This window comes from Aptenodytes patagonicus, chromosome 3, assembly GCF_965638725.1.
Source record: "Aptenodytes patagonicus chromosome 3, bAptPat1.pri.cur, whole genome shotgun sequence".
NCBI classification, from domain to species: domain Eukaryota; kingdom Metazoa; phylum Chordata; class Aves; order Sphenisciformes; family Spheniscidae; genus Aptenodytes; species Aptenodytes patagonicus.
Genome location: NC_134951.1, coordinates 42,133,433 through 42,159,354, shown reverse-complemented (window position 1 = coordinate 42,159,354; position 25,922 = coordinate 42,133,433). Strand labels below are relative to the sequence as shown.

Genomic DNA, 25,922 nt, shown 5'->3' with positions numbered 1-25,922 from the left:
CTTTCACAAACTTTTTCTTAGAAATTCTTAATATCCAGCTACCTTTGCTCCCTGCCCCCATTCCTCTCTGATCAGCCTAGGTTTTTGGAAGGAATTATGTTTTCCAGATCTTCCCCCTGCATATACCAACCAATTCAGCTACCTCACTTAGTACTAGATGAAGGTACATATCTAGAGAGCTTATCTTTTGCTCAGGTGAATGAATGTAAAATTTTCATAAATTACACCTTCGCCAAATGTTGCCACAAACCTAATACTCATTTCTTCAAGCATTTTTCCAATGACTTCTGTATAGGTCTAGTGCCTCTCTTTATGCATGTTCCTTAATGGTGTGTTTTGCTGTGGGGTTGGTTTTTTGTTTTGGGTTTGGTTTTTTTTTTTTTAATTTTGCAGGCCTCTACTTCTTATTGTCTGTAGTCACCTTTTACACCTACCTTGCAACTTTTTGCTTTATATCCTTCTCTTTCAATGTCCCATAAACTGTAGTTTGACAGGACAAATTATTTTCATCTCTAATATCTAAATTCTCTACATTATCTAGTCTGTGAAAGAATGTATTCAGAAAAATCCTTTTCACGTAAACCATTTGAAGAAAAGCTCTGTATATATACTAGTGTTGCTCTGACCCTTTGCTTTCTCCTTGAGAGTTACAAGTTCCTCAAGGCAAAACTGCCTTTAGCACGTTGCCATTTTTTTTCTTCCTTCTTCCCAATGGTACGTTTTCCCAAATGGACCTTGCTTGTCCCAGTGAAATTCTAACAAGTTCAGCGCTCCTCAGCACCTCTTTGGTTTGCCCAGCATCGTTCCTGTTGGGCATACAAAACTGACTCTCTGGAAACTATTTCACTTGAAATGGGTTCTTTTACTTGAATTTCCTTACCAGAACAGTCTCCCTTACTTTTTTTTCCACTGCAAGTCTTTATTCTGCCTGGTGCCAGTCAGTGACTTCATGGCTTCAGTCCTAAACACAGCCTGGTAGGTATTTTCAGGTCTTCTAATAGAATTGTATTTTACAGTCTCTTTACTTTTTTTTTTTAATGATGAATTGTGGGTGGCCTGTTAGAATTGAAACCCCTTAGCTCCTCCCCTTCAACTTTAATTGCCTGCTGAATCTGTTTCTAAACAAACAAACAAGTTTTTAAATCTGTGTAATGTCAGTTGGCAATTTATTTCCCTGCAATTGTGGAGACCAGTAATCTTTTAGAATCTTAGAATCATAGAATCATTGAGGTTGGAAAAGACCTTGAAGATCATCCAGTCCAACCGTCAACCCAACACTGCCAAGTCCACCACTAAACCATGTCTTTTAAATACCTCCAGGCATGGTGACTCAACCACTTCCCTGGGCAGCCTGTTCCAATACTTGATAACCCTTTCAGTGGAGAAATTTTTCCTAATATCCAATCTAATCCAATCTTCTGAGAACTATGTCACCCATCTTTTTTTAAACAATTTCTCCCTTCCACCTGCTGTTTTGCTCCTTACTCTTCTGGAGCAGCTGAGCTCCTCTGTTCTCCTAGAAGACTTGTGTGGGATTTTATCTGGGAATCCAAAGCCCCTGTCGCTGTATCCAGCAGGTAATTTTCACCCCAGGTTATCATGCATACTGAGGGTCAATGTACGGTCCACAATGTGGCGATCCAGGAAGCAAACTTAAGAACCTACACCAACCACTGGCAGCGCACGGTCCCATACAGCTGGCAAGCACGGGTCTGTGTGGGTGGTACAGGGAACTGACTCCCAAATGCCATAAATCTGACCATTAGTAGTTTATTAACTCATTAACAAAGAAGTGAATGTGGCTGTATTTATAACAGTAAAGCTAATTTTGTTTGCCTAAGCGCTAGTAATTATCATAGTACCCAAATCAAACCAGAAATGTGCATCAAATGGTCAGCCTCTATCCTCCGCCAATGTTTGAGTGTTCCTTCAATACAGAGAGGCCAAGAAGGACTACTAAATGTCAGTTTTCATCCTTCTTTTGCATACAACTGAATTATCTGAACTCACAAACTGAAACCAGTAACTGCTGATGGACGCCCTTTAAGTTTTGAACTTAAAAGTCAAGTCTAAAGTGCCTACCAATGCTTAATTTTCTTGGGATCTGAGTCGTCACCAACCTCAGTTTCACTTTTTTTTATTTAACCTTAGCTATTTGCTAAATACTTAAAATGAACTTTCTCTAAAGTTTTCTGCTAAATGGCTAAAGTTAAAGGTTAATATGAAGACTTCAATTTAAACTTCTGGAAAGGGCCCACAAAAATGATCAGGGACTTGTGGGAAATAACTTATAAAGGAAAATTAATTCCTTGTTGGGTAAATACGAAGGATGACATTATGTAACTTAGCCTGGACAACTGCATCCTTGAGAAAGATAAATGAAAATAAGATATTATAGACTGACTCATTTTTTTTAGATACTGGCAAGCAAAAGTAGACTTGCACAGTAAATTAAATGCAATCAGCTGGTGAGAATCTATGTATTATGGTTCACTGCCTGGTTTATTAAAACAGAGGGGTTTTTTTAAGCTTAAAAACACTTTGGTAAATAGAATCTCAGCCTTATAATTGATATTATTCAGCCAACAAATGTAGTTTTATATTTTATGTTGAAAAATCTACACTAATATGTTTTTTTGATTGCTAGAATATGCAATCTTCTGTTGCTATTTAAAAAAAAAAAAAAATACGGAGAACTGACTCCATAAGAAGACCTGAATGATCACTGAAAGATCCTTCTGTTTTAAATATTAAACTAAAATCTAGCTTTCCACAGCAACTCAGTCCTGGCCACGTTGCTTCAGAGCCCATCTCCAGATGCATGTTTTCCCTTTCAGTTCTCTGGTTAACCAGAGAATCTTCCTAAGAACTTATGTGAAGAGGGAAAGACTTGCTATTGCTGGGCAATGGATAAAGTTCTTACTTCTCACATAAAATCAACAGTTTTGAAAAGTTTGGCATTGTCAATATTTCACTTTTGTTCTTCCATGCTTTATTTTGTTGGAAAACAAGCCTCTGCTGTGTCTTTCAGCGTAGCAGAACAATCAGATAATCATAGGGGCAAGGGTCACAGGGGGTGATGTGCAATGCTAACACTGCTGTCTCCAGCAGAGCGAGCAGGATGGGATAAAGCAGGTTGTTGTAGTGTCTGCCCAGCAGACCTAAAGTCTGTGAATTGAAGAAAATCGCACAGCTTCTCAGATGATAAGGTACAATTGGTGCCACATGTGAATGTGGCAATTTTATACTAAATAAACATAACCCTGAACAATGAAGCTACAAATTTAAAGAAACTTTACCCAGAGTACAGAACACACATGAAAACAGAAGTTTGACTTCTGTTCCTGCTGGTTTGCTGTGCAAGTCACTTCCTATGTTACAGATACGTGATGCTGTGGTGTCTTTATGAAATATTTTAAGAATTGCAGATTTTTAAAAGTTACTCCTTATGAAAAACATTGCAAAATAAATGACTAAAATTCACAAGCAGTAAAGCTGAGGATAAATTAAGCAGGTAGTAAAAAATGCATCTTCTGAGGAAAATTAATTTCCTCTTAATAGACTGTATAGAGATTTGCTATCTGTATGCACCTTATTTGTTGTTTTTTTTTTTTTCTAATAGAAAACACATGGACTGACATGAAATAATACTGTGTAGACGCTCTTAAATAAATTCAATCTGACCCTGGGCTTTTGCCAAGCTCTCTGAGAAAGGTCAACATACTGAAGTCAAACTGCAGCATTTCACCTGCTCTAGAGGTCAAGGGAAGTGTTGCATAAAATGACAAGCATCTGAGAGAAGAGTCTGAAAGCTATTTTCAGCTTTTGATTTCTAGATACTGACTCACCTTCCAAATACTGACTTTTCCTTAACAGCATAGTTGCAGGGTTTTCACTGAAGACTTGTAAACATAACTCTTCTGAACGGAAGTATTTCATCCTTTGCCCAAATATGCCTGTGTGGGGCTAGTGCAAATGAACATAAAAGGCAACAGCAACTTCTCAAAACAAGTCAAAAATAAAAGCAGGCACTTCTCCTTGAGCAGGTCTTTTTCATATTTTCGTATTTGCAACTCATAAGCCCCTCTATCTGTAAGATTTCCCAGGAGAAGTAGTTTAAGCACTTTTATTTTGTCCGTTGAACTAATCTCCCCGTAACCAGTAGTGTCATATTAACATAACTTTGAGCTCCCTGAGTAACTACAGCGTTGCTGAAAGCATTCAAGCAATTTGAAAGCTTGTGACTTACACTGTACCTGAAGGCAGGCGAAGTTGGTTTTAAATTGTTCTCCCTAGCAATAAACTACATTCCAGAATTAGTATATTTTCAATGTTATAACCTTGTATAGTTACTGATGTTAAGGAGGGGTCCGTTACATTTCCTACCATGTTACTTTTCTTTACAAGCAATTATGAAGCTTTGAGAGGTGTTTATACAGTTTTAGTGTCCCGCTCACTAAATGATTTAGTTCAGTCACCATCTAAATATAGAGCATTTAATCCGATGTAGCGGTTTCTGGCTGCTCAGCGCTGGGAGCCCCTGTTGTCCAGAACCTAAGTATTTATAACTAGGTAAGCTTTCTGTCGTCAGAGATCTTCTATTTGCAGGGCTTAGCGCAGTATGTCACACAGCAGAGCTTGAAATGCCACCCGAGCGCATCACCGGACGGCTGCTGGCAGGATCTCTCCGGGAGCTGGCTGCTCCCCCAGATCCGACCAAGCTCGACCCGGCTTGGCAGCTCGGTCCTCCTCCGCTCCCCCTCTCCCTTCGGAGAAGCGCGAGCCGCGGCCGGCCTTGCCGCCACTTCTTCCCGCCAGCGATCGCCGTGCCCCGGGAGGCTGCGATGGGGCCAGCAGCCGCCCGGCCAGCCCTCCTCCCCCCGCCCCCCCGCCCCCCCGCCTCGCAGCAAGGCTGAGGCTCCCGCAGGCCTCGGGGCGTTTCAGCGAGGCCGAGGCTCGCCGCGGTCCTGGGCCGCCCACCCCCGCCCCGCTCCGGCCCGGCCGCCTCAGCGCTGCCGCGCGCGGGCGGAGCGCGATGCCCGCCTCCCCCGAGCTGCGGCGCCGCGGGGGGGTGGGGGAAAGGAGGGGCGGGAGCGCCCGGCCCGGCAGCCGCACCGCGCTCTTGGCCCGCGGGGCCGGGGCGCCTCACCAACCTCCCACCGCCGCCGCCACGTCGGGCTGCCCCCCTCCAACAACATGGCGCCCGCGCCGCCGCGGCCGTCGGCCCGCGTGACGCCGCGGCCGCCGTCACGTGCCCGCCGTCACGTGCCGCCGGGACCGGAAGCGGCGCGGCTCGGCCTCCCCCTGCCCCGGCTCCCCTGCCGGCCCCGCGCGGGGCAGCGGCGGCCATGGGCTGGGTGCGGGCGGCCGGACAGCGGCTGCGGCAGCGGGCGCGGGGCGCCGAGGCGCTGCGGGAGACCTGCCGGCAGTACCCGCTCTTCTGCTGCCTCCTCCTGGGGCTGGGCGCCGCCACCCTCCTCCTCAACCGGTAACCCGGCCTGGCCGGGAGGGCTGGGGCGGGGCGGGGGAGCTGGGCCGGGCCCGGCCCGGTCCGGCCCCGGTCCGGTCCGGTCCGGTCTGGTGTAGCACTGGTACCTTGCCGTGCAGTAATATTTCCTTCCTGTTTCTTTATAAGGTATCTTCACGTTTTAATGATCTTCTGGTCATTTGTGGCCGGTGTTGTCACCTTCTACTGTTCATTGGGACCGGATTCCCTCTTGCCCAATATTCTTTTTACAATAAAATATAAACCCAAGGTAAACATGTCTGTTAACATTCTCGTGCTTTCTTTAAATTTGGTAAGAATTTACGCTGGGTAGTAATTCTTGTGTAATTCCAGCTCCTTTCAGAAATACTACACATCAGTACAGCTCATATCCACCAACTGATAGGTGTTTTGTAGCAAATATACAATGATTAAGACCTTGGATTCTTCATACCTTTCTGCATAATCCCATCAAACTTACGTATGGCTGTAAAGCCAGTTGTTGGGAGTGTTCGTGGACGTTATTTTCTGCTTCACTCATTTTTCGCTTTTGGCATTTGAGTAGCAAGTAGTTCAGAAATCATGTAGTTGTATTCTCTTTCATTGAGGCGCTTTCTTTTCTAAAGATGCTCTTCCTTTGGCAAGCTAGTGCTAAGTCTTCTTTGCTGATTGAAGTCAAACTTCTTTAAGTGGTACTGCATTTCAAGGAAGAAAAAATTCCCAAAGGAAATTGCTGTTTTCTAACTTAAAATGGTTTAATGTAGAATTTCACAGGACTAAAAATGTTATTGTTACAATAGTTCAAGGCTACGAGTAAGGCAAGTTTTGTAGAAAAAACAGCTGGTCTGTTATTAGACCAACTGATGTACAGGGAGATGACTGGAGATGTGAAACGGTATCTATCGCCTCAAACTTTGTTTCAGTGGAAGCGATTTTTGTTTGGTTCAGTTGTTTCTCATACCGTGCCTTGTTATCTTGTTTTCCTGCTGGGAGAACAACTTTGTCTTTATGCTGGTCAGTTCTCTGTAATTGTATACTCTAAAAAGAAATTCACAAATGTGCCAGTATATTAAGAGAGTCATCGTTTTGAAGAATGTAAACTTGTCCAAATATCTTCTCTTAGCAATTAGAATTGCCGGAGCTATTTCCCCACGGTCACAGCTGTGCTGTATGTGGCAAGGTCAAATGCAAGAGGCACAGGTAAATTAAATATGTGGCACCGGTAAGCTTAGTATTTCTTACATTTTGCACACAGCAGTAGTTAACTTTCAATTAAATATCGTTATATCAACTTTTCCATGCTCTCCTACAGACCTACTTTGCTTCTGGAAAACTATCAGCCATGGCTGGATCTGAAAGTGCCTTCCAAGGTTGATGCATCACTCTCGGAGGTAATTGCTGCTTCATTTCTTTAGTACCTTGAAATTCAGCGAGTTTTTATTACGTATTTCTTAGACCTATTACTTCTGGTTCAGTAGATAGTTCAGATGTACTTCCCATGTATGTTAACTTGTTCCTGTAAAAGTCAAATCAAAAGAATATATGCTGGGAGCAGAGAGGCAGTATAGCCTACTTGTTAACACAGATGTGACTGTTCCTGTAGTAGTGTGCCTAGGACATAGAAAAAACATCTATGTAAATTGGGAAGTATATAGGAAAGAACAGTTGTAATTGAACATGTCCGATTCTCGAAAAGTTAAGGATTTCAGCCTGCTGAGTTTGTTGAAGTGGAAGTTAAGAGATTATTTGCTCCAGCTGCAAAATTTCTGTAATGAAGGTGATAATGTGGTGGTAGGGATTTAAAATCATCAGACAAAGCTGTAACAAAATCTGTCTGAAAAAGAAATTCGTGGATTTACTCAAGGAAGAATAGCATAAATACCTGTTTTTTAATAAGACTGTAAAACAGGAATTTTGTTTTGTTATTTTCTCTTTGAAAAGAGCTATCTGAAGAGCAATTTTTCTTTGGGTTTGTTTTTTTTTTTTTTTCCTTGATTGGTAATTGATGAAATATACTGGCAGCTAAATAAATAATCTTTTGTCCTTTTTTAAAGCTAGGAAAATGCACAAGCACATATGTAGCTTAATCTCCATTTACTTAGAATTCCAACTTTGGAGTTCTATGGTAGGAGGATGAACAACTGGCATGTCAGAAGTGAGAAGATTCTTGTGTGTCAGCTCTCGCAATTAACAACGTGGTGTATGAAGTCAAAGCTGTGTGCATTTGTGGTATAAGCTAACGCTTTAATTCAGCTGTGGGTGATGGTGTCCCGGGCATGGCCCGCAGCGAGAGCAGCAAAAGAATGAAAACCTTAAGGGAAGGGAGGGATGGACAGTGGAGGAATGTTTTTAAAAAAACACAGATAACAACTTGTTGACTTCCTTTGGTTTAGTGTAGTGACTTCCTCTGCAATTTCAAAAGCGTACATTTATTGTTTTAAAATTACTTCATCTATTAATTTTTTTTAATAAGCTTGGGCTCAAGTGTATTAAAATGCCAACATTGCTGAATATCATTTCAAAAGGCTTATTTTTTTAAACCTCTTGTTTTAATAATGGAATGTAAAATAAATGCTTCTATGCATGTAATATTTTTAGAATTTTGGGTAGCAAATAGCTGTGACAGTTTACCAAAGGATGTGGTAAATGCTGAAGAACTGGAAATTTTCCTGTTTAGCTTAAATGGGAATTTAATGCTAAAAAAGTTACTTGTAGTATGTTATTCATAAGAGATACGAGTAGATACCATAGTTATCTTCTAAGACTGATCTTTAAAATGTGTTGCTACACATTGGCATTTTGTATTTGATTGCTGTTGCTGTAGTTCTGCTTTTACCAAAGTGGTGTGCGCTTTTCTTTGCTATTTCTTCTTACTTCAGTGGCATGTCCCTGCCCCTGCTTTATTTAGCAGTGTAGACATGGCTTTTGTGTATCTATGCCGTGTTTGTCATGCCTTTCTTTTCTTTGGGTGCTTAAGTAGAAGGAAGCGCCAGACCCAAGTTCCATACCTCCTGGGACAGTGAGCCAGGGTAATCGTCTTTGATGGACCCAAAGAGGCAGTCTATTTAAGCCACCATTTTCACTTGTGTAGGATGCTATTTGGAATGAGAAATCTCATTGCATTGTTCCTCATTGCAACTCTTCTGTACTGGTTAAAAGGGTAGCAGGGGGTTCTGCCCACACCGTATTCCTCTTGGTCATCTGCTCTGGGGATGCAGCATGTAATGTGTGCCTGGAATTGGATAGCCTGCGTAGGGTTGGAAGGAGAGACTGCTCTTATTTTCTTTTGTGGGTTAGTCATACATTAGAGGGAAGCTGATACAGTGAGAACTGAATTAAGATTAATGAGATTCTAAAAGAGTGCGGAGTGCAGCCTGCTTCTGCAAAGCAGATTCTTCAAATACTTGGAATAATTCTGGGATTTTTTTATTCTGGATTAGTTTTTCTAGTTGTTCCTTTGCAGGTTGAGGAACTTTGGCAATGTTCGCATTTCCAAATGTTTCTAATTTGAATCAGTTGTAGTCTTTAAGCTTGTGTTTTCAAGTGCTTACAGAATAATTTAATACACACTTGAATCAGAAGAAATCCAAGTTTTTCTCACAAGTATGGATTTTTCTCTCTTCGATTGCGATGACAGTTTGTCTCACTTCGCAAATTCTTAATCTTTTACAGCCTTGTTTTGGTTATCTAGCTGCTGTACATGGTTTAGAACAATAAGAAAAACCTGTGCTTGGACTTTCCTCCCCCATTCATTTGTGTTTGTTATTATAGTTGAACTCTAAACTGCCTCAACTATGCATCTATCAATATTAGATAGTTTGTGCTGTATCCTGCACAAAAATAGTGCAGTGACCTAAGTATAATTTTATTTCCAGTTTCTAATCCATTGTGCTTTATGTTAGTTTCCCCAATGTTTTCTTTCTTTTTGAATTAGGATGTGATATCTGTTGGTCGATTTTATGTTGTATATAATTCCAGGTGTGACAGATTGTATAAAGGAGAATTTAATTCTATTTTTCAGTTAATGAACTCAGCTCTTTCCCTACAATGTCATTTTTGCTATGTGAGGGATGGCTGCAAGTCAAATCTGCGGAAAGCTGCTCAGCTACTCTTGATCAGCATCATGAAAGAAAAGCCTTAGTGGATCAAGGTGCTGTCTGCTGGTCTCATAAATTTTTCTCTAATTCTTAAGTTCTCAGGTTCTTGACTTGATTATGGGACCAGAATTTTATCTCTTCTTTTTTTTTTTTCTTTTCTAAAAGTAAGAAATGGACAAATGCGTGACAAGAAATCCGTTATTGTCTGAACGTACTCCTTGCCAGTCCTGAACTTCTGTAGCAACACAGTGGCATACATGCTTTCTTATTGGGAATCGCTTGTTCTACCCTCAGGAAGTGGTCTCAGCTATCTAGGTGTACAGTCTTTTAAGGCTTTTCAAATTGTCCTCGTGGTTTACTTATCAAATCCTTGCTCCTTTCTGATCTAATTCGGCCTGGTAGTTCTGACCTGCTACTGAATCATTCATCACTAAGCTCTACAGTTCCTCCTCCTGACAACTGGGATCTGTTTTATGGCAGTCCACAGAAAGCTTGTCTCGGCAGCAATAGACTGACTAGCTTGCAGTGTTGCAGTGCATGCTAGAAAATAATTTCTCTTTGTTTTTTCTTCAGCTGCTGCTTATATTGCTACCTGCTGCATTTGGTTTTACACTTGTAATCTCTTTCCAATTCAAAACTACTCACACGTAGTAGAACCAGTCATTTTGCAAAATGATTGAAAAATAGGTAGGCTTTAAATTAAATGACTCACCATTTGTATTTAAAACTGGAGAATAATACTTTACAGAAAAGGAAATTGCTTATCATTAGCTGTCATTCTTTGAGATGTCCTATCTACTGTGTTGGCAGGTTTGCGTAAGTGTGAACAATTGAGCTTAATAATATTGTTGGTGTTGCTAGAATGGAAGTGGGTACACATGTCTTGCTTTACCAGTGCTTTACGAAAGTGCAGTGGATGATGTGACAGGTTTTCTTCTGACTTACAGAATCACACTGATGTAGTCTGGAGAGCTCATGGGGTTCATGAGAAAACTGTATGGACTGTACGCCTTGAACTCCAGTTACTGGCAGTCAATCGCCTATTATTCCTTGAGCGCTTGCATTTTGCAGTATGGATGATTTCACACTATAGCTCTCTCTTAGCTTCAGTACAGCACCTTGGTGCAATGGAGCATCATACGTAACTGTCTCTGCCATGCCGTGTGTTTAGTAAATGTGCAAATAGGGACAGCTTTCTGTGTGTCTAGGATCAAGGCGTTTTTTATTAAGGCCATATAGAGAACTTGAGTTCTAGTAGAATCTGTCTTGACCTCCGATATCAGGACAAGCGATGTGTGGACTTCAGGTGTATGTTGTCTGTCCCTGTGCATACTGCCTCTAGGTCTTTGGCTGGTGGGATTATCTGCATGACATTGTCCCGTGGAAGCATTACCATAAAGCCCTTACAGCATGCCTGTGGAAGCAGGAGATAACAAGAGAAACACTGGCAAGTCTGTGAAATGGTTCAAGTGAAAGTCAGTTACTACAAACATGGGATGAATCTCAAGGAGACCTTATCCAGAGTGGGATGGATGATCAAGTCTTGCATCTTTCCTTCTCTCCTTGCTGATTTAATAACCAGAGGAAGATGATTCTCAGAACCACGTGTGTTTGGCTTAGCTAGCAGTAAGAACGAGATCTCTCACTGTTAGAAACAATTCTTCTAGCAGCTTTAGAAGCCTTTGGACTGTAGGTGAAGAGAGTGCCACCAAGTTATGTTAGCAGCTGATGAACTGAAATTGCAGTGACACATGCCCGATGGACAGGCTTTCAGTGCCAAAGCAGTAGTCACGGATAAAGCAAGCTCTTTCAAGAGGAGTGCATTGTACTCCCTTTGAGTACACTGTCTTGTGCTTGAAGGCTGTCCAAGTGCACTTTCCACTTCAAGCGGAAGATGGTCTGCTGTCATTGCTCTTGATGGGGAGGCACATAGCAAAAGTGGAGGAAGAAAGAAAAGGGATCCTTTAACAGATAAGTGCACAGTACGGGTTTTTCTGCAGGCCTTTGCTTTTGAAAGGCACTTTTTTGAAAGAGTCTGTGGTTTGAGCCCTGAAAGAGGTTTATTTTGATAGGAATTCTGCATGAACAAAAATAATGTTGCAATACATGCGAGACTGAGATTTCTATGGAGTAAATTGGTGGTTTATATACTGGCAGTGCTATGGTAGGCATCAGGGAAATAATTTTGAGTAGTCTGATCTATTGCTCTTAAGGCCAATGGTCTGTGCTTGCTGACTGGAGCTGGATGTGATCTCTCTCCTGTTGTCTGAAGATTAACTTCCAAAGAAGATTCTGGGATTTCTTGATATCTTCTGGCCTGGGAAGTAAAGCATCTGTTGTCATCTCCCCCCCACCCTTCCACCCTGTTTTTAATGTAAATACGAGATTTGGGGGAGGGGGAGGTGACATTTAACTTACCCATCCATCATCAGCACATGATCATATTACAATGTCAAGATCTATTACTGCTGTAGCACACAGGGGTAGGAGAAAAGACATTGATGACACTGTATGGTCCACAAGACAGACATCTAAAGTTATCCCAAACTGGAAAACATCCCTTCAGAGAGAGGGTGAAGGAACAAAATTTCTCCTTCACCCTTAAAAATGAAGGCGGGAAAATCACGGAAATGGAACAATTGCAAAAGGGAGAGTATCCTATAAAATTTGAGTAGGCGATATTCTTAGTAGTGAAGACAGAAAAAGAGTATTCATCAACTGCTCAAGACTGAAGAATTGAGAGGAATTGAAAAGGCTGTGGTGTGCATTTTACTGAGTGTGCTTTTATAATCATGAGTAGAGCAGAGGCATGTAGTGCCCTAAAGATAGTATAAATTTAGCAAGTCTTGAATTCTTGCAGTGCACATGGTGTGAATGAGTGCAGCGGCAAATCTTGTAAGAGGAGTAATACTTATTCTCATAAATGACGCTTGTATATCAGCTGTTACATTCAGCTTTCCTTTCAAACAGATTTTACATTTTTCTTTGAACACAGTGACTTCTTTTGCAAAACCTTTCCTTCTATAGAATACAGCACAGCAGCCTCACGTAGCAACACACGTACTCTCTTACTATGTTGATCAGCATTGATGCTGCTGAGCACAAACTGATCTCTAAAGCACTGATTCCAACTGAAGAAGCTGCAACAGGAGAAGGTAGTGGGGAGTACATCTTGGGGTTATAGTGGAGGAGGAGAAATCTCAAGAAAATGTCATCCTTCCTTCTCCTTCCTCATGTTTCTTTTTCTTGGCACTGTCTGACATTTCCCCTTCCCTTCAGAAGTTTTCTCTTTGCTAATCATGGTGCAAGGACTGTAACAGTTGCTTGAAATTTCTGTGTAGGTGTAAGGAGAGGTGCCAGAGCTGCAGTCCGGCTAGTGGTACACCTTGTGTATATGTTGGTGGCAGCCGGTTGACTGAACAGGGACTGTCACCTCCCCTGCCTCCCTTCCTGCTGTGATGTTGAAAGCCAAGCTGAACGAGGGCGTGCCTGTGACATGGCTTGCAACAGCACTGGTTCTTCCTGATTAACCCAGGTGTTCTGGCATGGAAAAGGCAACCATGGGCTTGGCCTGTGAGGAACAGGTTTGATGGAAAGGGTGGAAGAGATTGTCCTACAGAGATCCATGTAGGTGGGATATACAGGGGCTAGGAACAGGAGAGAGAAGGCCATGAGGATACATGTAGGACAAGGTCTTTGGGAAGTGCTCTGGTTGGTGCTTCAGGAGATGGCTGGACCATAAGGCAGGCTTTGTTGAAGGCTGTGGTGTAGGATGTGGAGGAAGAAGAATGGCTTTCCTAGAAATTGCTTTTTAGGATTCTTCTTTTGCTTTCTTTGTGAATGGTGAGCATACAGGTTCACCTGTCCCACTTGGAGGGTGAGGGAGAGTTGGAAAAGGTGGAGGTTTGGATGAAAAGGGATGGAGGTGTGTGTAAATGTAGGATGGGTAGCTGTGCCTGTGGGAGACTCCACGCTACATCAGAAGAGCACAGGGACGGATCTGAAAAATTAGGGAAGGGCTGTTTGAGGTAAGATCACATTTTTCATAGCATTCGCTTAACAGAGTGGCCACGGCACTGTGCTTCACATTGTCGATAGTACTAGTGGCAGCTGTTTCACATTGATATCCAATGAAACCATCATTTTGTTGCTATTTGCCCGAAGTACTGATTATTATGCAAAATGATTGATCTCACAATAGGATTGCAACATACACATTTGTACGTTAAAGTTTTATGATGTATGAATTATGTTCTGTGAGTTTTGGAAGGTTGTTTGTGTTTTTAACTCTTCTAACAAGGATTTATGGTAAACTATTTATTTTGTAATGTGGTTGTGTTTGTTCTGCACAGGTGCTTGAATTGGTGCTGGAAAACTTTATTTATCCGTGGTACAGGTATGAGCTTTACCTAAAAATTACTGGTTTTGAATATCATAAATATCTGTCAAACTGTTTAAGAAATAGTCATATGAAAATAAAAATTTCTGTTTCTTTAGTAAAATATAAAGCATACTTTTAAGTGCTACAGTTTCATCATTTTACTGTCTCTTAGCAGAGTAGAACAGATCTTTTAATAATTTAGGCATGATAGAGGTGGTTCTGAAATTTGAATTTCATCCTAAAACACTTTTAGATTATTCATTTTTATATGTTAATTTTCTAATAACTCTTACTTGGTAGTACATATGGCTTGATTAAAACCTGTGTAAAAACTCAAAACCCCCCAGAAATTTATTTCCAGATTAGAAACATACTGATCTTTCATATTGCTTTAAAAAAAAGCCCCTTTACAGTTTTTTAAAAACAAAAATTCCACTTTTAATATAGAAGAGGTATTTTGAATACATGTTGTGGCCAACTTCTTGCAGAACATCTGGTGATTTGCTGAGTTTGAAGGCTGTGAGTGGTTATGCTGAGCTGAGTAGAGTAGTACTGTGTAAATAACTTTAAAAGACTGGCTAATTCTTTCTTTTTTGCCTTGTACCTTTATATATTAATTAGTGCTTCAGAGTACTTTGTAAGAAGATATTAAAAATATTTAATTGATCATGCTGGCATCAATGTCTTAAAACAACATTTTGCCTTAATTCTGAATTTGATTTTTTCATTGGATGGAAAGGTTCGGTTTTGCGCTAAAAGAAATTTATACTTTTTTTCTTTTACTCTACGCTGGTATTTTTATGTCTCTCTGGGATCTAAAATTTTCTGGGCAAACTTCTTTGCCTGATTGGTTTTTAATTGTGGCCAATATCTGCATGTCTCGCATCTATCTTTGTGTGATGAATACACTGAAGTATAAAACTTAACTGCTTATGCAAACAGCAGAGGGAGCTTTAGCTCCGTGTATTGTGAATGAACAAGTTGGAAAACTCAAGGTTTTTAACTTTCAAATACAGAAAACTAGAGCACGTTCCGTTGAGCTGTTTGATAAAGTAACAAATGTAAGGGAACAGTCTTCTGTATTTCATAATTTGAAATTAGATAGGATATTTTGGCTGGTAGAAGGTGTCTTCAGTGTCTGTTTTGGACTGACAAGGGAACTTGGATTCCACATATTACTTACATCTCTGGCACCCAAGGCGGTGGAAGTCTAGAATACATCGTATGGTGGGGATAGTAATATGCATAGTTAGAAGTGCAGTGCAAAATATACTTTGTATGGAGCCAGCCAGCCTAGATTCTGCTACATCTGGCCCTCTGGTGAGCTGTATAGATGTTCCTGCACTGTCTTTAGTTTTACATGGCTGCACCTCCACATTTTAAACTAGCTCCATAAATTCACACCGTGCTGATAAGACCTAATAAGCTTTCCATGAACCTGAAGTACTGGGAGTTCAGTGAGCTATAGTGCAGTGGTATCTGAGTAATTCTGCAGGAAACAACTTGGTCCTGAAAGGCTTACTGGTTTCAGCTTAACAGTAGTAATGTCAGATCTGGTCTCATTCCCTCTAGACATTCAGGTGTTTCTGTGCTTTCCTGTATTTCCAGCAACAGTCGTGCAGGGAGGCCTGAACTATGTCTGTATGCAGCCGTTTGAGGTCTGTCTCGTAGAGCACGTTAGTTCTGACTTTTCCTACTTAGGTGTACTACACTGTTTGTATAGCTCAGCTCACCCTGGAGAAAGGACTCTTGCATTCGTGAAATGTTTTTTCTGAGCTAACAAACCTCACTGACTCTGGATAATTCTTCACAGAGCCAAATCAGAAGCCTTTGCATCCAGACTATCCTTATTTAGCAGCATGGGTAACCACCAGCAGGCAATTCAGACTTGCCAGACTAGGTTGGTAAAAGAGTTTGCTGCTTTCCCTTGCAGAATTATTCCCTGGGCATAATTCCTTATGCTAGCTGCTTCCCTTTCAAGTGAATGGAATTTGTGCAGAAGTGCGTGCTCTCTTTTTTTTTTCCTTCCCCCCCCCTTTTATTTTATTTTATTTTATTTTATTTTATTTTATTTTATTTTATTTTATTTTATTTTATTTTATTTTATTTTATTTTATTTTATTTTATTTTATTTTATTTTAATTTGCCCTGCCAGCTGATGCTGCCTTGCAGCACCTTGCATACTCCAGACATAAGAGGGGTAACATGACGTATCTCACTCAGAAGCCGGGGCAGTGTAACACTTACCAGAAATGTATGTTGCAAGATAAAAATCATAGATTTATTGCTCAGGAAATAAAATGCTGTAAGCAGGGAAAAGCTGCTTTTTATGTTTGTTTCATTAATAAACTGTGTAAGAATTTGTAATACTTTATTAGCAGGTTAAAATTTAGAGGCAAACATCCCTAAACTTGGATCAGTTTAGGGGAATGAAGATTAGTACTTAAAATTCAGTGAACTCTAGTGAAATAGGTAGTTATACCTAGGTGCAATTTTTGTCTGGTATTTTTCAAAGTGTTTATACTGGTTATATTTAAATATTGTGTTTTAAGAATTTTTTCAACTGTATGACAAGAATAGAGCATAGTTGTAAGTAATCCAAGTTTGCAGAGCTACAAAACACTGGTCTGAGTCTATTGCTTATGCTGTACAATAAAAGTATATAATATCTGGCTTATACCGACCTCATTTTAAATAGGAGAGTTTAAAGTTTGGATGAGTCACTATGCTTACTGAATTTTTTTTGGTCACTGATGTTACTGCAACTCCAGTTCTCTCAGATTAGATTAGAATCCAGTAATTACATTTTTGTAATGCATTACTATGAAAACATTTTTATTTGATAGTGACTAAACCCAGTGTTTTCACATACGGTGCTGCTTCTATTTTTAATGCAAGAAAAATTCAGGATTTTTGTTGAGTTACAAACCACAGCTTTACAGTTTTATCAGCTTGCAACCTATTTTCTTAATCTTTTTGATAGGAGTTGGCCAAATTTCATAAGAATAATTGACACACAAGGGAAAAAACAAATCACTTTGGTATTTGTATATGGTTTTCATTTATCAGTAGATCCCGTAAGACTTTGCATGCAATAGCAGTTGGGTGTATCTCTTGAGACATTGAACTCAGTAACTGTTTACAATTAACAGACTGAGCCTTTTTCTTTTAGAAAATCTCTCCGTTACACTGACAGCTGTGTGTTTAAGTTTTTCCTCAAATTCTGGGAAAATACAGCCAATTTTTAAAATGTTTCCAAGCGAGTTATTTGGACCTTCCACTGTGTCACTAGAGATTTGAGATTTTATAGGTTGTTGATGTTTTTTTCACCAGTCTTCAGTCTGCTGGTGATTAAAAGAATGTCTCTGCAAACCTATGGCGTGTTGTGAAAGTACGTGGCATAAAGTCATGTCCAAGTAGAATCAGCCAAGATGCTAGTTATCCAAGTGTCAATAAAACAACAACTTCTTGGTCCAAATTACTTCATGTATCTTGTTGTCTGTCAAATACTAGTAATAGAGTCATACAATTTGTTTGCTAATCCCTTGGCTTCCTTTGACAGTGTGGGTATTTGCTAACTATATTGCTTCCAAAGTGTCAGCTGCTGATCTTAAAACAAACCAAACCTTCCCCTACGGTATTCTTATCTGCGTATGATTAGCTGTTGGAGGATGATTGTATTCCTTATGCCAGGCTGCTTTCTTTGAGGTGCTTTTTCAGGCAATCAGTTGCATACTTTGACTGTCAGGTCACCAGTATCTGTACCTAGCAGTTCATCTTCAACATGTGTTTGAACGCTGTATTACCCAGGCTAACATTGCTTTGAAAAATAGGATGCTGAAAAATGTAAAATGATGTTATAGGCATAAAATCTTTATTTTTCAAATGTACTGTTGTTGCTTGTACTGATTTTGTTAATGCAAATAGTGTTTGCATTTACTACATCTGCAAACTCATTTACTACCAAAAACTGTGATGGCTTTTACATATGGTCATTAGCTAAGGCAGGATGTAACTTTCTTTGTTGTGTCTTTACTCAGCTATTATAATGCAGTTTTACCAATATCTTTAGTTATACTCTAATGTCCATATATGCTTAAATGCTGGTGGATTTTTATTCTTTCTGTTGCATTTTGTGGAACGCTGTTATCATGGTCTCTTTCCACTCAGTTTAGTTGCAGTTTCTGCATCTAAGACTTAGTGTATTTCCCATTTTCATTCAGTTTCCCAGAAAAGACATGGAATTAGGTATTTTTCCTCCTGAATCAACTTTTAAGTATTTTTACCATGATTTTTCACTGAACATCCTTTATTGCAGCAGATGGAAACTGGCAAGCCAGATAGTAAGTTTAGATGGTATTTTGACATAGTGATTTGGGAATCTGTTTTAATTCTTCTTTATTTCTTTGTTTCTAAGCGGAAACCAAGTTAAATAATTTAAATTCTGTTCCAAGTGGCTATAGATTGAGGTTCTTGTTTTGTTTTCTTTGCAACTGATGGTTTCACGTTTCATGCTACATCAAAAGTAGATCAATGTTTCAAAAAGTAAGTTCTGTCATTTGTTGTTTTCCTGTGTTATGCTTTCTTTTCCCTTCTAGGAAATGGCAGTCTCTGTTTAGACCAGAAATAGGCTCAATTTTATAGTTAAAAAAAGATAATATTATTGTATTAAATGGCATCTAAGTTTTAGAAATTGTTGAAAAAATACCAATGAAAGTTTTCTATTGGAAGAGGCTGAGCTGAAATATAAGTGATGTACCTATTTCATTAAAAGATACATGAGAAACTACCAATTTTATAATAAAACTTAAACAAAAGAGGTTAACAAAGCCAGTTTTGTACTAAAACAGAAGAAAATTATTTGGAATCTTGGAGTATAGAAGGTCTTGTAGTATGCAATATGGAAAATCCAATTTTGACTAGCTTAGCTGGGGTATGTGCTTGCAGTACTCTTATTCCAAAGGCTTTGCCGATATTAATTCAGTTTCACTTCATGCCACTGAACTAGGAAGCATTCACATATGTGGAAACTAAGTTAGATTTTACTCGGTCAGAACCATACAGACAGTATATTAGAGCAGGAATTGGTATATAATTCCAATTTACTGACATATTTCTTAAGCCATTGTTGTGTGCACAAACATAGTGGGAATGCTGTGTATTTTACTTTAATAGAAGACTGCTCAATCTGCCCACACTTGGTAGCTTTCATTTCGATTAATACCAGTTGAAGTGTCACCGTTGAATGTTCTTATTCCAGCTTTTAGTAGTGCCAAATGTGTTGTGGTTGGATTGATATAAATGTATTTTATTCTGTTTTCTTACATGACATGCTTTGCAACACTGCAGAAATATTACTGATGATGAATCCTCAGTGGATGAACTGAGAGGCACGCTGCGGTTTTTTGCATCTGTATTAGTTCGGAGAATTCACAAGGTAAGGTGACTTAAAGGTATTAACGTTGTTTTTGCATCAGAAATAACTGATGTCCGTCTGTAGTGAGTTCTTTAATTTTTTTAAAATGGCGATTCCAAAGTCAGTCTTACAGAGAGTATATGCAGTTTACATCTAAATTTCTTCTTTGTGTTATCTGTTCCCTCCTTCTGGAGCTTATCCCATTCCTGGTTATAACCCACCTTTGAAGATTCATTATTGGAAGTGTTCAGTGTCAGGTTGGACATGGCCTTGAGCAACCTGATCTAGTGAAAGATGGCAGGGGGTTGGACTAGATGATCTTTGAAGGTCCCTTGCAACCCAAACCATTCTATGATTCTTGCAAATGGATTTATTTTTTACACCAATGCAAGGCATTATTAAAACCTTGGGATGATCTTTTAGCTGTCTTTTAGTGACTTAATCCAAGTGGAAACAATTTTGAGAATTACTGAAAAAGAACTATTAGAAAACAGTTAGCAGTGTACCTGTCTCATAGCTTCTGCTTGCTTGACTTCTTTAAATGCAGACAAGGTCCTTACATTGTCTATAAAGAATAGACTGTCATTAAATGAATAGCTTACTATAAGAATTAAAACAGATATGGTTCTTAAATTAATGTAGTTCTTAAGAAACATTCTGAAGACTAAAGATTCAAATTTTTTATTTGCTGTGTTTAACATACTGGCACATATACTCTGTTTTCTGATAAAGTGCTTCAAGTCTGTTTTACAGGAACTGCTTCTAAATTTCTGGCTATTCTAAGCAGGAAGAATTGCTAACTCTGTTTCCAGATTTACTCAGTGCTGGCCCCTCTGTTGGAGCAACTACCATAAACGTGTATCTTTTTTCCCCTCCTTAGTAACAGCAATATTTCCTGAGCTACAAGTTGCATGTGTACTCTGTCATGATTGATTAACAGCCTGATTCTGTCCTTGTTATATATCAAATCCAGATGATTTTCTTGTTTACTCTAACTCAAGCATGTTGCTTTTTAAAGTGAACATGGGGGAAGATTAGGAAATGTCTGTGTAGTGCAGACATAATACAGAGGTGTGGAGTAAATCTTTCAAAGTGAAAATCTAGAGCAAGGTCTTAAAATTTAATTTGGAGTTGTAATAACATGCAGGTGTTAGTTGCATTGTTCGTAGATCCGTTGTTGATTCAGAAAATGATGATGTCTCCTCTATTGATTGTGTAATAAGGTATTAATCGTGTTATCTCAGATCAGCTCTAGCATCTTTAGGTGGAGTATTAATTTACTATATCTGCCTTTGACAGTAATGAAGTAAATGTAATATATTCAATTCTATGTATCTGGGTAGACAATATGTGCAACAAAAACTCAAGACATGTACAAGTATTAAGCACTGTCAGACGAACTACAAAATAAAGGCTATCACAGAAATGCATTTCTCTTTACAAATGTTCAGATTTATTTGTATCCATCCTACAGAATAATATAATTTATTTTGTCTCTTTGTGTGAAGCAGTGCAGATATCTCAAGCAAAAAGATACTCGTAGTAACTTTGTGTTTTGGAACAAAATTGAAACTTGGCATGCTCAGTCATGCAGGGGAGCATGGTGTCTCATGCTACGCTATTTTTTTCAGCTCATACTTTTTTTTCTGCTGAACAAGTGTTTCTGTGTGTGCACATGCCCGCATACAGATTCAGACAGCTGAACTAATAGCTGTGATGCATATACTACTGAAAATGTTGTGTGTAGAAATCAGCATTGATATGCAAGTCGCAAATAAAATACCAACTTTTTGTCATTGTAGGAATCCTAATTTAAAGCTTCAGTAGTTAGCTGAAAAGGGCTATGACAGAATGTTTTATAGCCTTTCAGCTCTGATACAGTGTCCTTTATAACCTCATTTGAGGAGAAATTCATCATTGATTGCAAAATAAAATAGTCTTATACCTTTGCCAAACAGCTGTACTTTAATTTGGATTTATTATTAAATGCTTGAAAGCACTGGTTCTAGCTAATAGAGATAAAATTTTTAAATTCAGGAACTACTATGTGTAAGAAAAAAGACTGTTTTTTTCCTTTTTTTAGGTTCTATCTTTATACTTCTTTGCCAAAGAATCTTCTACTTTTGAATTAAGACTTAAAATTACAAACTGTTTCAGTGAAAAGAATTCCTTTGTTTTCTGTTTAAGGCTGCCTAGGTGGATTTTTTGAGGCATGGTTGTTGAAAAAAGTAAGAAGCACTTAAGGCCAGTCAGCTCTTAAGTATATGCTGAAAACTTATCTTGCTCTTTTTTTCTTTTTTAATCTGGATTTTCCTTGTTGTGGCCATTTCTGGGTTGGTTATGGGTTTTGAAGGGAAAGTGAAGGGTTTCCCTTTGTACAGTGTGGTGTAGATAGCCCTGCATCTGGTTGAAATCTTTGTCAAAAGTCGATGGTGTCTGCTGCAGTGTCGATAACAATTTGCTTGCTGTGCTCTTTGACTTACCTCTGCAGGAATAAACACTCCCCTATCCCTATGTTCCATAGGAAACTCTTGATTTATTGAAATTACTGTTGAAATGCGAGTCCCAAAGGACAGGGTTTTACATTGATGAGCAGAAGTTCCTACTTTCTTGCTTGTAAATAGGAGTTGACCTTAATTTATTTAGTTACTTTTAGGCAGGTCTAGTCAATTATACTAGCTTGTCTGGGCTGGCCAGGTCAGGTCATAGCTGTGTGCCTCAAATATTACAGGGGAGTGTGCAAGAATACATGCTATTCTTCTTGTACGAATTAATAAAAAAAACCAGCTTTTCTCTCAGCTCTGGTCTTTGCAATTACACTGTCTCTTTCCTTGTCTGGAAAGAACTTTCATGCTTCTGTTTCATTACTTAAGGTCTTTTTATTTGACTTAGTATTGAAGAGGGACAAACTCCATTAGGAAAAAAAACATGTTCAGAAGTCTTAAAATTTGAACATTTGCAACTGCATGTTTCTGCTTCTTGGAGATGTCTTTTGCTCTTGCTTAAAGGGCATGCAAAGGATAAATCAGTTTCTAGGTAAGTTTCTGTGGAAACTGCTGCAGCTGATAAAGAAGAATCCCTTGAAACTGTACAGGCTGGGGACTGACTGGCTGTGGAGAGAAGCTCTGCTGCAAAGGACCTGGTCCCATGGTAGACAGTAAGCTGAGTATGAGCCAGCAGTGTGTACTGGCAGCAAAGGCAGCCAACGGTATCCTGGGCTGTATAACAGGAGCAGAGCCAGTCGATCAAGGAAAGTGTTTATCTGCCTTTACTTGGTGCTCTTTAGATGGCATCTAGGATACTGCATCCAGTTTGGGGCTCCCTGTTGCAAAAGAGGCATTGATAGAGTGGAGCAACTTCAACCAAGGGGCCACCAAGATGGTTGGGGCTGGAGCATTTGACCTGTGACCGGAATCACGTGGTATCATTGTTGGCACTAACGGTCATCTTGACTCAGTAACTCAAATTTTCTTTTGGTTCTGCTGTCACCTGAGCTGGGACATTTTTTCTGCATATACATAGAGTGGAGGGTTTCGCTTTGCTTTTAGTCCTTGTGGACATGATTACTGAGGGTTAAGGTACGTGAGCACTAGAAGCAGAGAGTAGTTAACTTGCTTTTGTTGGTGGCCAAATCTTCACGTAGAACTAGATGTCATATACTGTGACTTGGAAATCAAGCTGTATTACTGTAATTATTGCAATGGAAGAATCATAATGGTAACAAGTTGACAATAAATATGTTAACAGTATTGTTTATGGCATTTAGTTCTACATGATGTTGTATGCTTTGCCCAGAAGAATGAGCATACTGTCAGTTCACCTGGAGAATTCATGGGTTGTTAAGGGTTCATTTTACGGTTAGAATGGGGACATATAAGCAAATTAATATGTTTGATACTTGTTGTCTGTAATAAATTTGGGGAAAAAAACTAGAACAATTCTGTTTTTATTTTAAAACTATTCTTTAGGTGGATATTCCAACTGTTGTAACAAAGAAAATGCTCAAGGCAGCAATGAAACACATCGAAGTGATAGCCAAGGCCAGGCAGAAAGGTAAAGACTTAATCCGTTGTCAGTTTCAAAGGGCAAGTATAAATGTTTCTTTTTGCATGTTTGTTATTATATTTGCTAAATCTTTTCATCTTCACTGCCTTCTCTTTTAAAAAAAAAAAGTGATCCTTTTGCATTTTTCTTCTGGAGGTTGTAAAGACAAATAGGGAAAAAGTTACAGTACAAATAATCTCTTAGTTTTGATTTTCATTTCCCCACATTGAAAATACTAAATTTCTTTCTCTGTATCGTAAACAGGATCGTGTTTTTTGTCTATTGAGAGCAATGAAGATCATTTAGCAATGCTTCTTGAAGTTTTGCCTCTGTATTCCAGATGAGCAATTATAAATGAAAGGATTTGCATGTCCGTGCACTGTACTGTAACTGTAACTCTTGTAGCTAGAATGATTTCACATCTGCACACTCCCATGAGCAGTTAGTGGAGCTGTTCAATATGTTGAAAAGTTAGGCTTATGTTTATAAGCCATGGAGAGACTTTGAGCAGTAGCATAATTATTTATTATCCAAATAAAAATATCTTCACAAGCCTAATGTAAAAATTATATTAAAACTACACATTGAAGGAATATTTGGAAAATAGAACACTTGCTGTTGGAAAATAGTTATCTTTATTTTTTTCACTGGCTGTGTTCCACAGTGCTGTATCTACTAAATGTGGTTTCATCCAACTTTTAAGCATAGATGTTTACTTTCACTGGAATCATGAACTTTCCTCCCTTCCCTCAAAACATCTGCTTGATATCGATAAATATATGCCGTTGGTCCTGTGAGTAGCGGGTGATGAATAACATGAATAATGAGACATAGTGTGATCGCATTAGATGTTTTTAATGGCACAACAACAATTTCAAGATACTAGATTATCTTGCAGTGGTGTTTATGCCAGATGTCATATTTCCTTTGATTTCTACTAAAGAGTTGGAAACGCTTTTCTTTAGCAGCAAAGAACTGTATATTAAATGTACGGCATTGAAAATACAGCCATTTTCTTCAGTGTTTTAAAGGAAAAGACTCGTTCCCTGAAGGCAGATATGTGAAGTAGCAGCTGAAAATTACTTTTAGTAGTGCTTTCTAGTAAACATTGCTAAACCAGCCACCGTAAAACATGATTCAGAGGCAGCTTTCAGGCCTTGCTTTGGTTGCTAGTTAAGCCTAGCCTTTTCTGTTTGTTTGTTTATTTTCTAAATCCTTTTCCAAATTATTGCTTTAGGGGGCATTTCCTTTTTTCCTACTCTTCTTACCCTTATCTCTCTTAGTAATTCCTCACTATTTGCACAGGCACCTCCATGATCCATTACCTGTCCTTGCCAGAGAGTGCATGCCTGCTCTCTGCTTTCAGTGACACCAACTAGGCAGATTTATCAGGCAATATACATTCCTGCATCCCCCATATCAGCTGATACCACTCCTGGTTCTTGGTTGTGAAGGACAGGCTAGCAGGCTTCTGTACTAAATTCAATATGCTGGAAACAAGCTTTAACCTTCTTGATAACAGGTATGAACCTGACCTGTGCCTGGTGTGGTTCTTGGCATGAGGCTGTGCTAAGAATTGCTAGTGCAGCTAGGTGTGATTTATTACAGCTCAGTTCTTGCCTTTGAAATTATTTGAAGCAATATAACATTGTTGCTTCTAATTAATATGTATAGTTTCTAATCTGATAGAGCCGGGTATTCTTTCAACTCCGTACAGCTACTTATAAGAGGCAGCACTCTTGCAGATACCTGTGCTGGTTTTGGTTTGATTTACGCTGTGTTTAAAATCTGTGTTCCTTCACATTTGTTTCTAAATATTCTAAGCAGGAAACAGATATAACAGGATTGAATAAAAGTTTAAGTTTATGTTGATTTCAAATTGTGTTGTAGGCAAGTCAATAGGTAGAAGCCCAATAAATGGGAGATGGTGAAGGACGTCAGGAAAAAAGCAAGTAGAGGCTGACTTTGGGCAACGCAGTTTTTTAGAAGAATCAAGATGTTGAGTTCTTAAAAAATTATAAATGAGAAAACATTCTGGAAACCATGCAAACTGCAATTGTTTGGTGAAGGAATTCTTACGTCAGTGTGAGGTTTTATTTTTACATAGCCAGGCTTCAAAATCTAAGCCAAGGTTCTTTTGTAAAGTTTCAACATTGTATCCCTTTGGCAGTTGTATATGTACTAAAAGTATTAACTTTTTAGCTCAAATGAAAAGCAATCACCTCATATTTCACGATAAGAAAAAGCTGAAACAACTCGTAATACTGTTTTTTACTTGCAGTAAAAAATGCAGAATTTTTACAGCAAGCTGCTTTAGAAGAATATGGACCAGAACTCCATGTTGCTTTGAGAAGCCGAAGAGATGAACTTCACTACTTAAGAAAACTTACTGAACTTCTTTTTCCTTATATTTTGCCCCCAAAGTCAACAGAGTGCAGGTACAGAAATTATTTAGAATTGTATTCTTTAAAGTATCTGCATACTATGTAGTACAATAAT

At 39.1% G+C, this 25,922-nt stretch overlaps 1 protein-coding gene across 2 annotated transcripts in view; it reads left to right on the top strand.

The window, feature by feature from the left end:
* Window positions 1-5,352: 5,352 nt before the first annotated feature.
* SNX14 (sorting nexin 14) overlaps window positions 5,353-25,922 on the top strand; it is a 58,611-nt gene continuing 38,041 nt past the window's right edge. For both annotated transcript variants that reach the window (XM_076333174.1, XM_076333173.1), the window contains exons 1-8: window positions 5,353-5,488; window positions 5,636-5,756; window positions 6,609-6,685; window positions 6,798-6,876; window positions 13,935-13,978; window positions 19,313-19,400; window positions 23,348-23,432; window positions 25,705-25,861. In XM_076333174.1, the coding sequence (XP_076189289.1) occupies window positions 5,652-5,756; window positions 6,609-6,685; window positions 6,798-6,876; window positions 13,935-13,978; window positions 19,313-19,400; window positions 23,348-23,432; window positions 25,705-25,861 (635 nt within the window). In that variant the 5' untranslated portion in view covers window positions 5,353-5,488; window positions 5,636-5,651. The remainder of the gene's footprint in view (window positions 5,489-5,635; window positions 5,757-6,608; window positions 6,686-6,797; window positions 6,877-13,934; window positions 13,979-19,312; window positions 19,401-23,347; window positions 23,433-25,704; window positions 25,862-25,922) is intronic.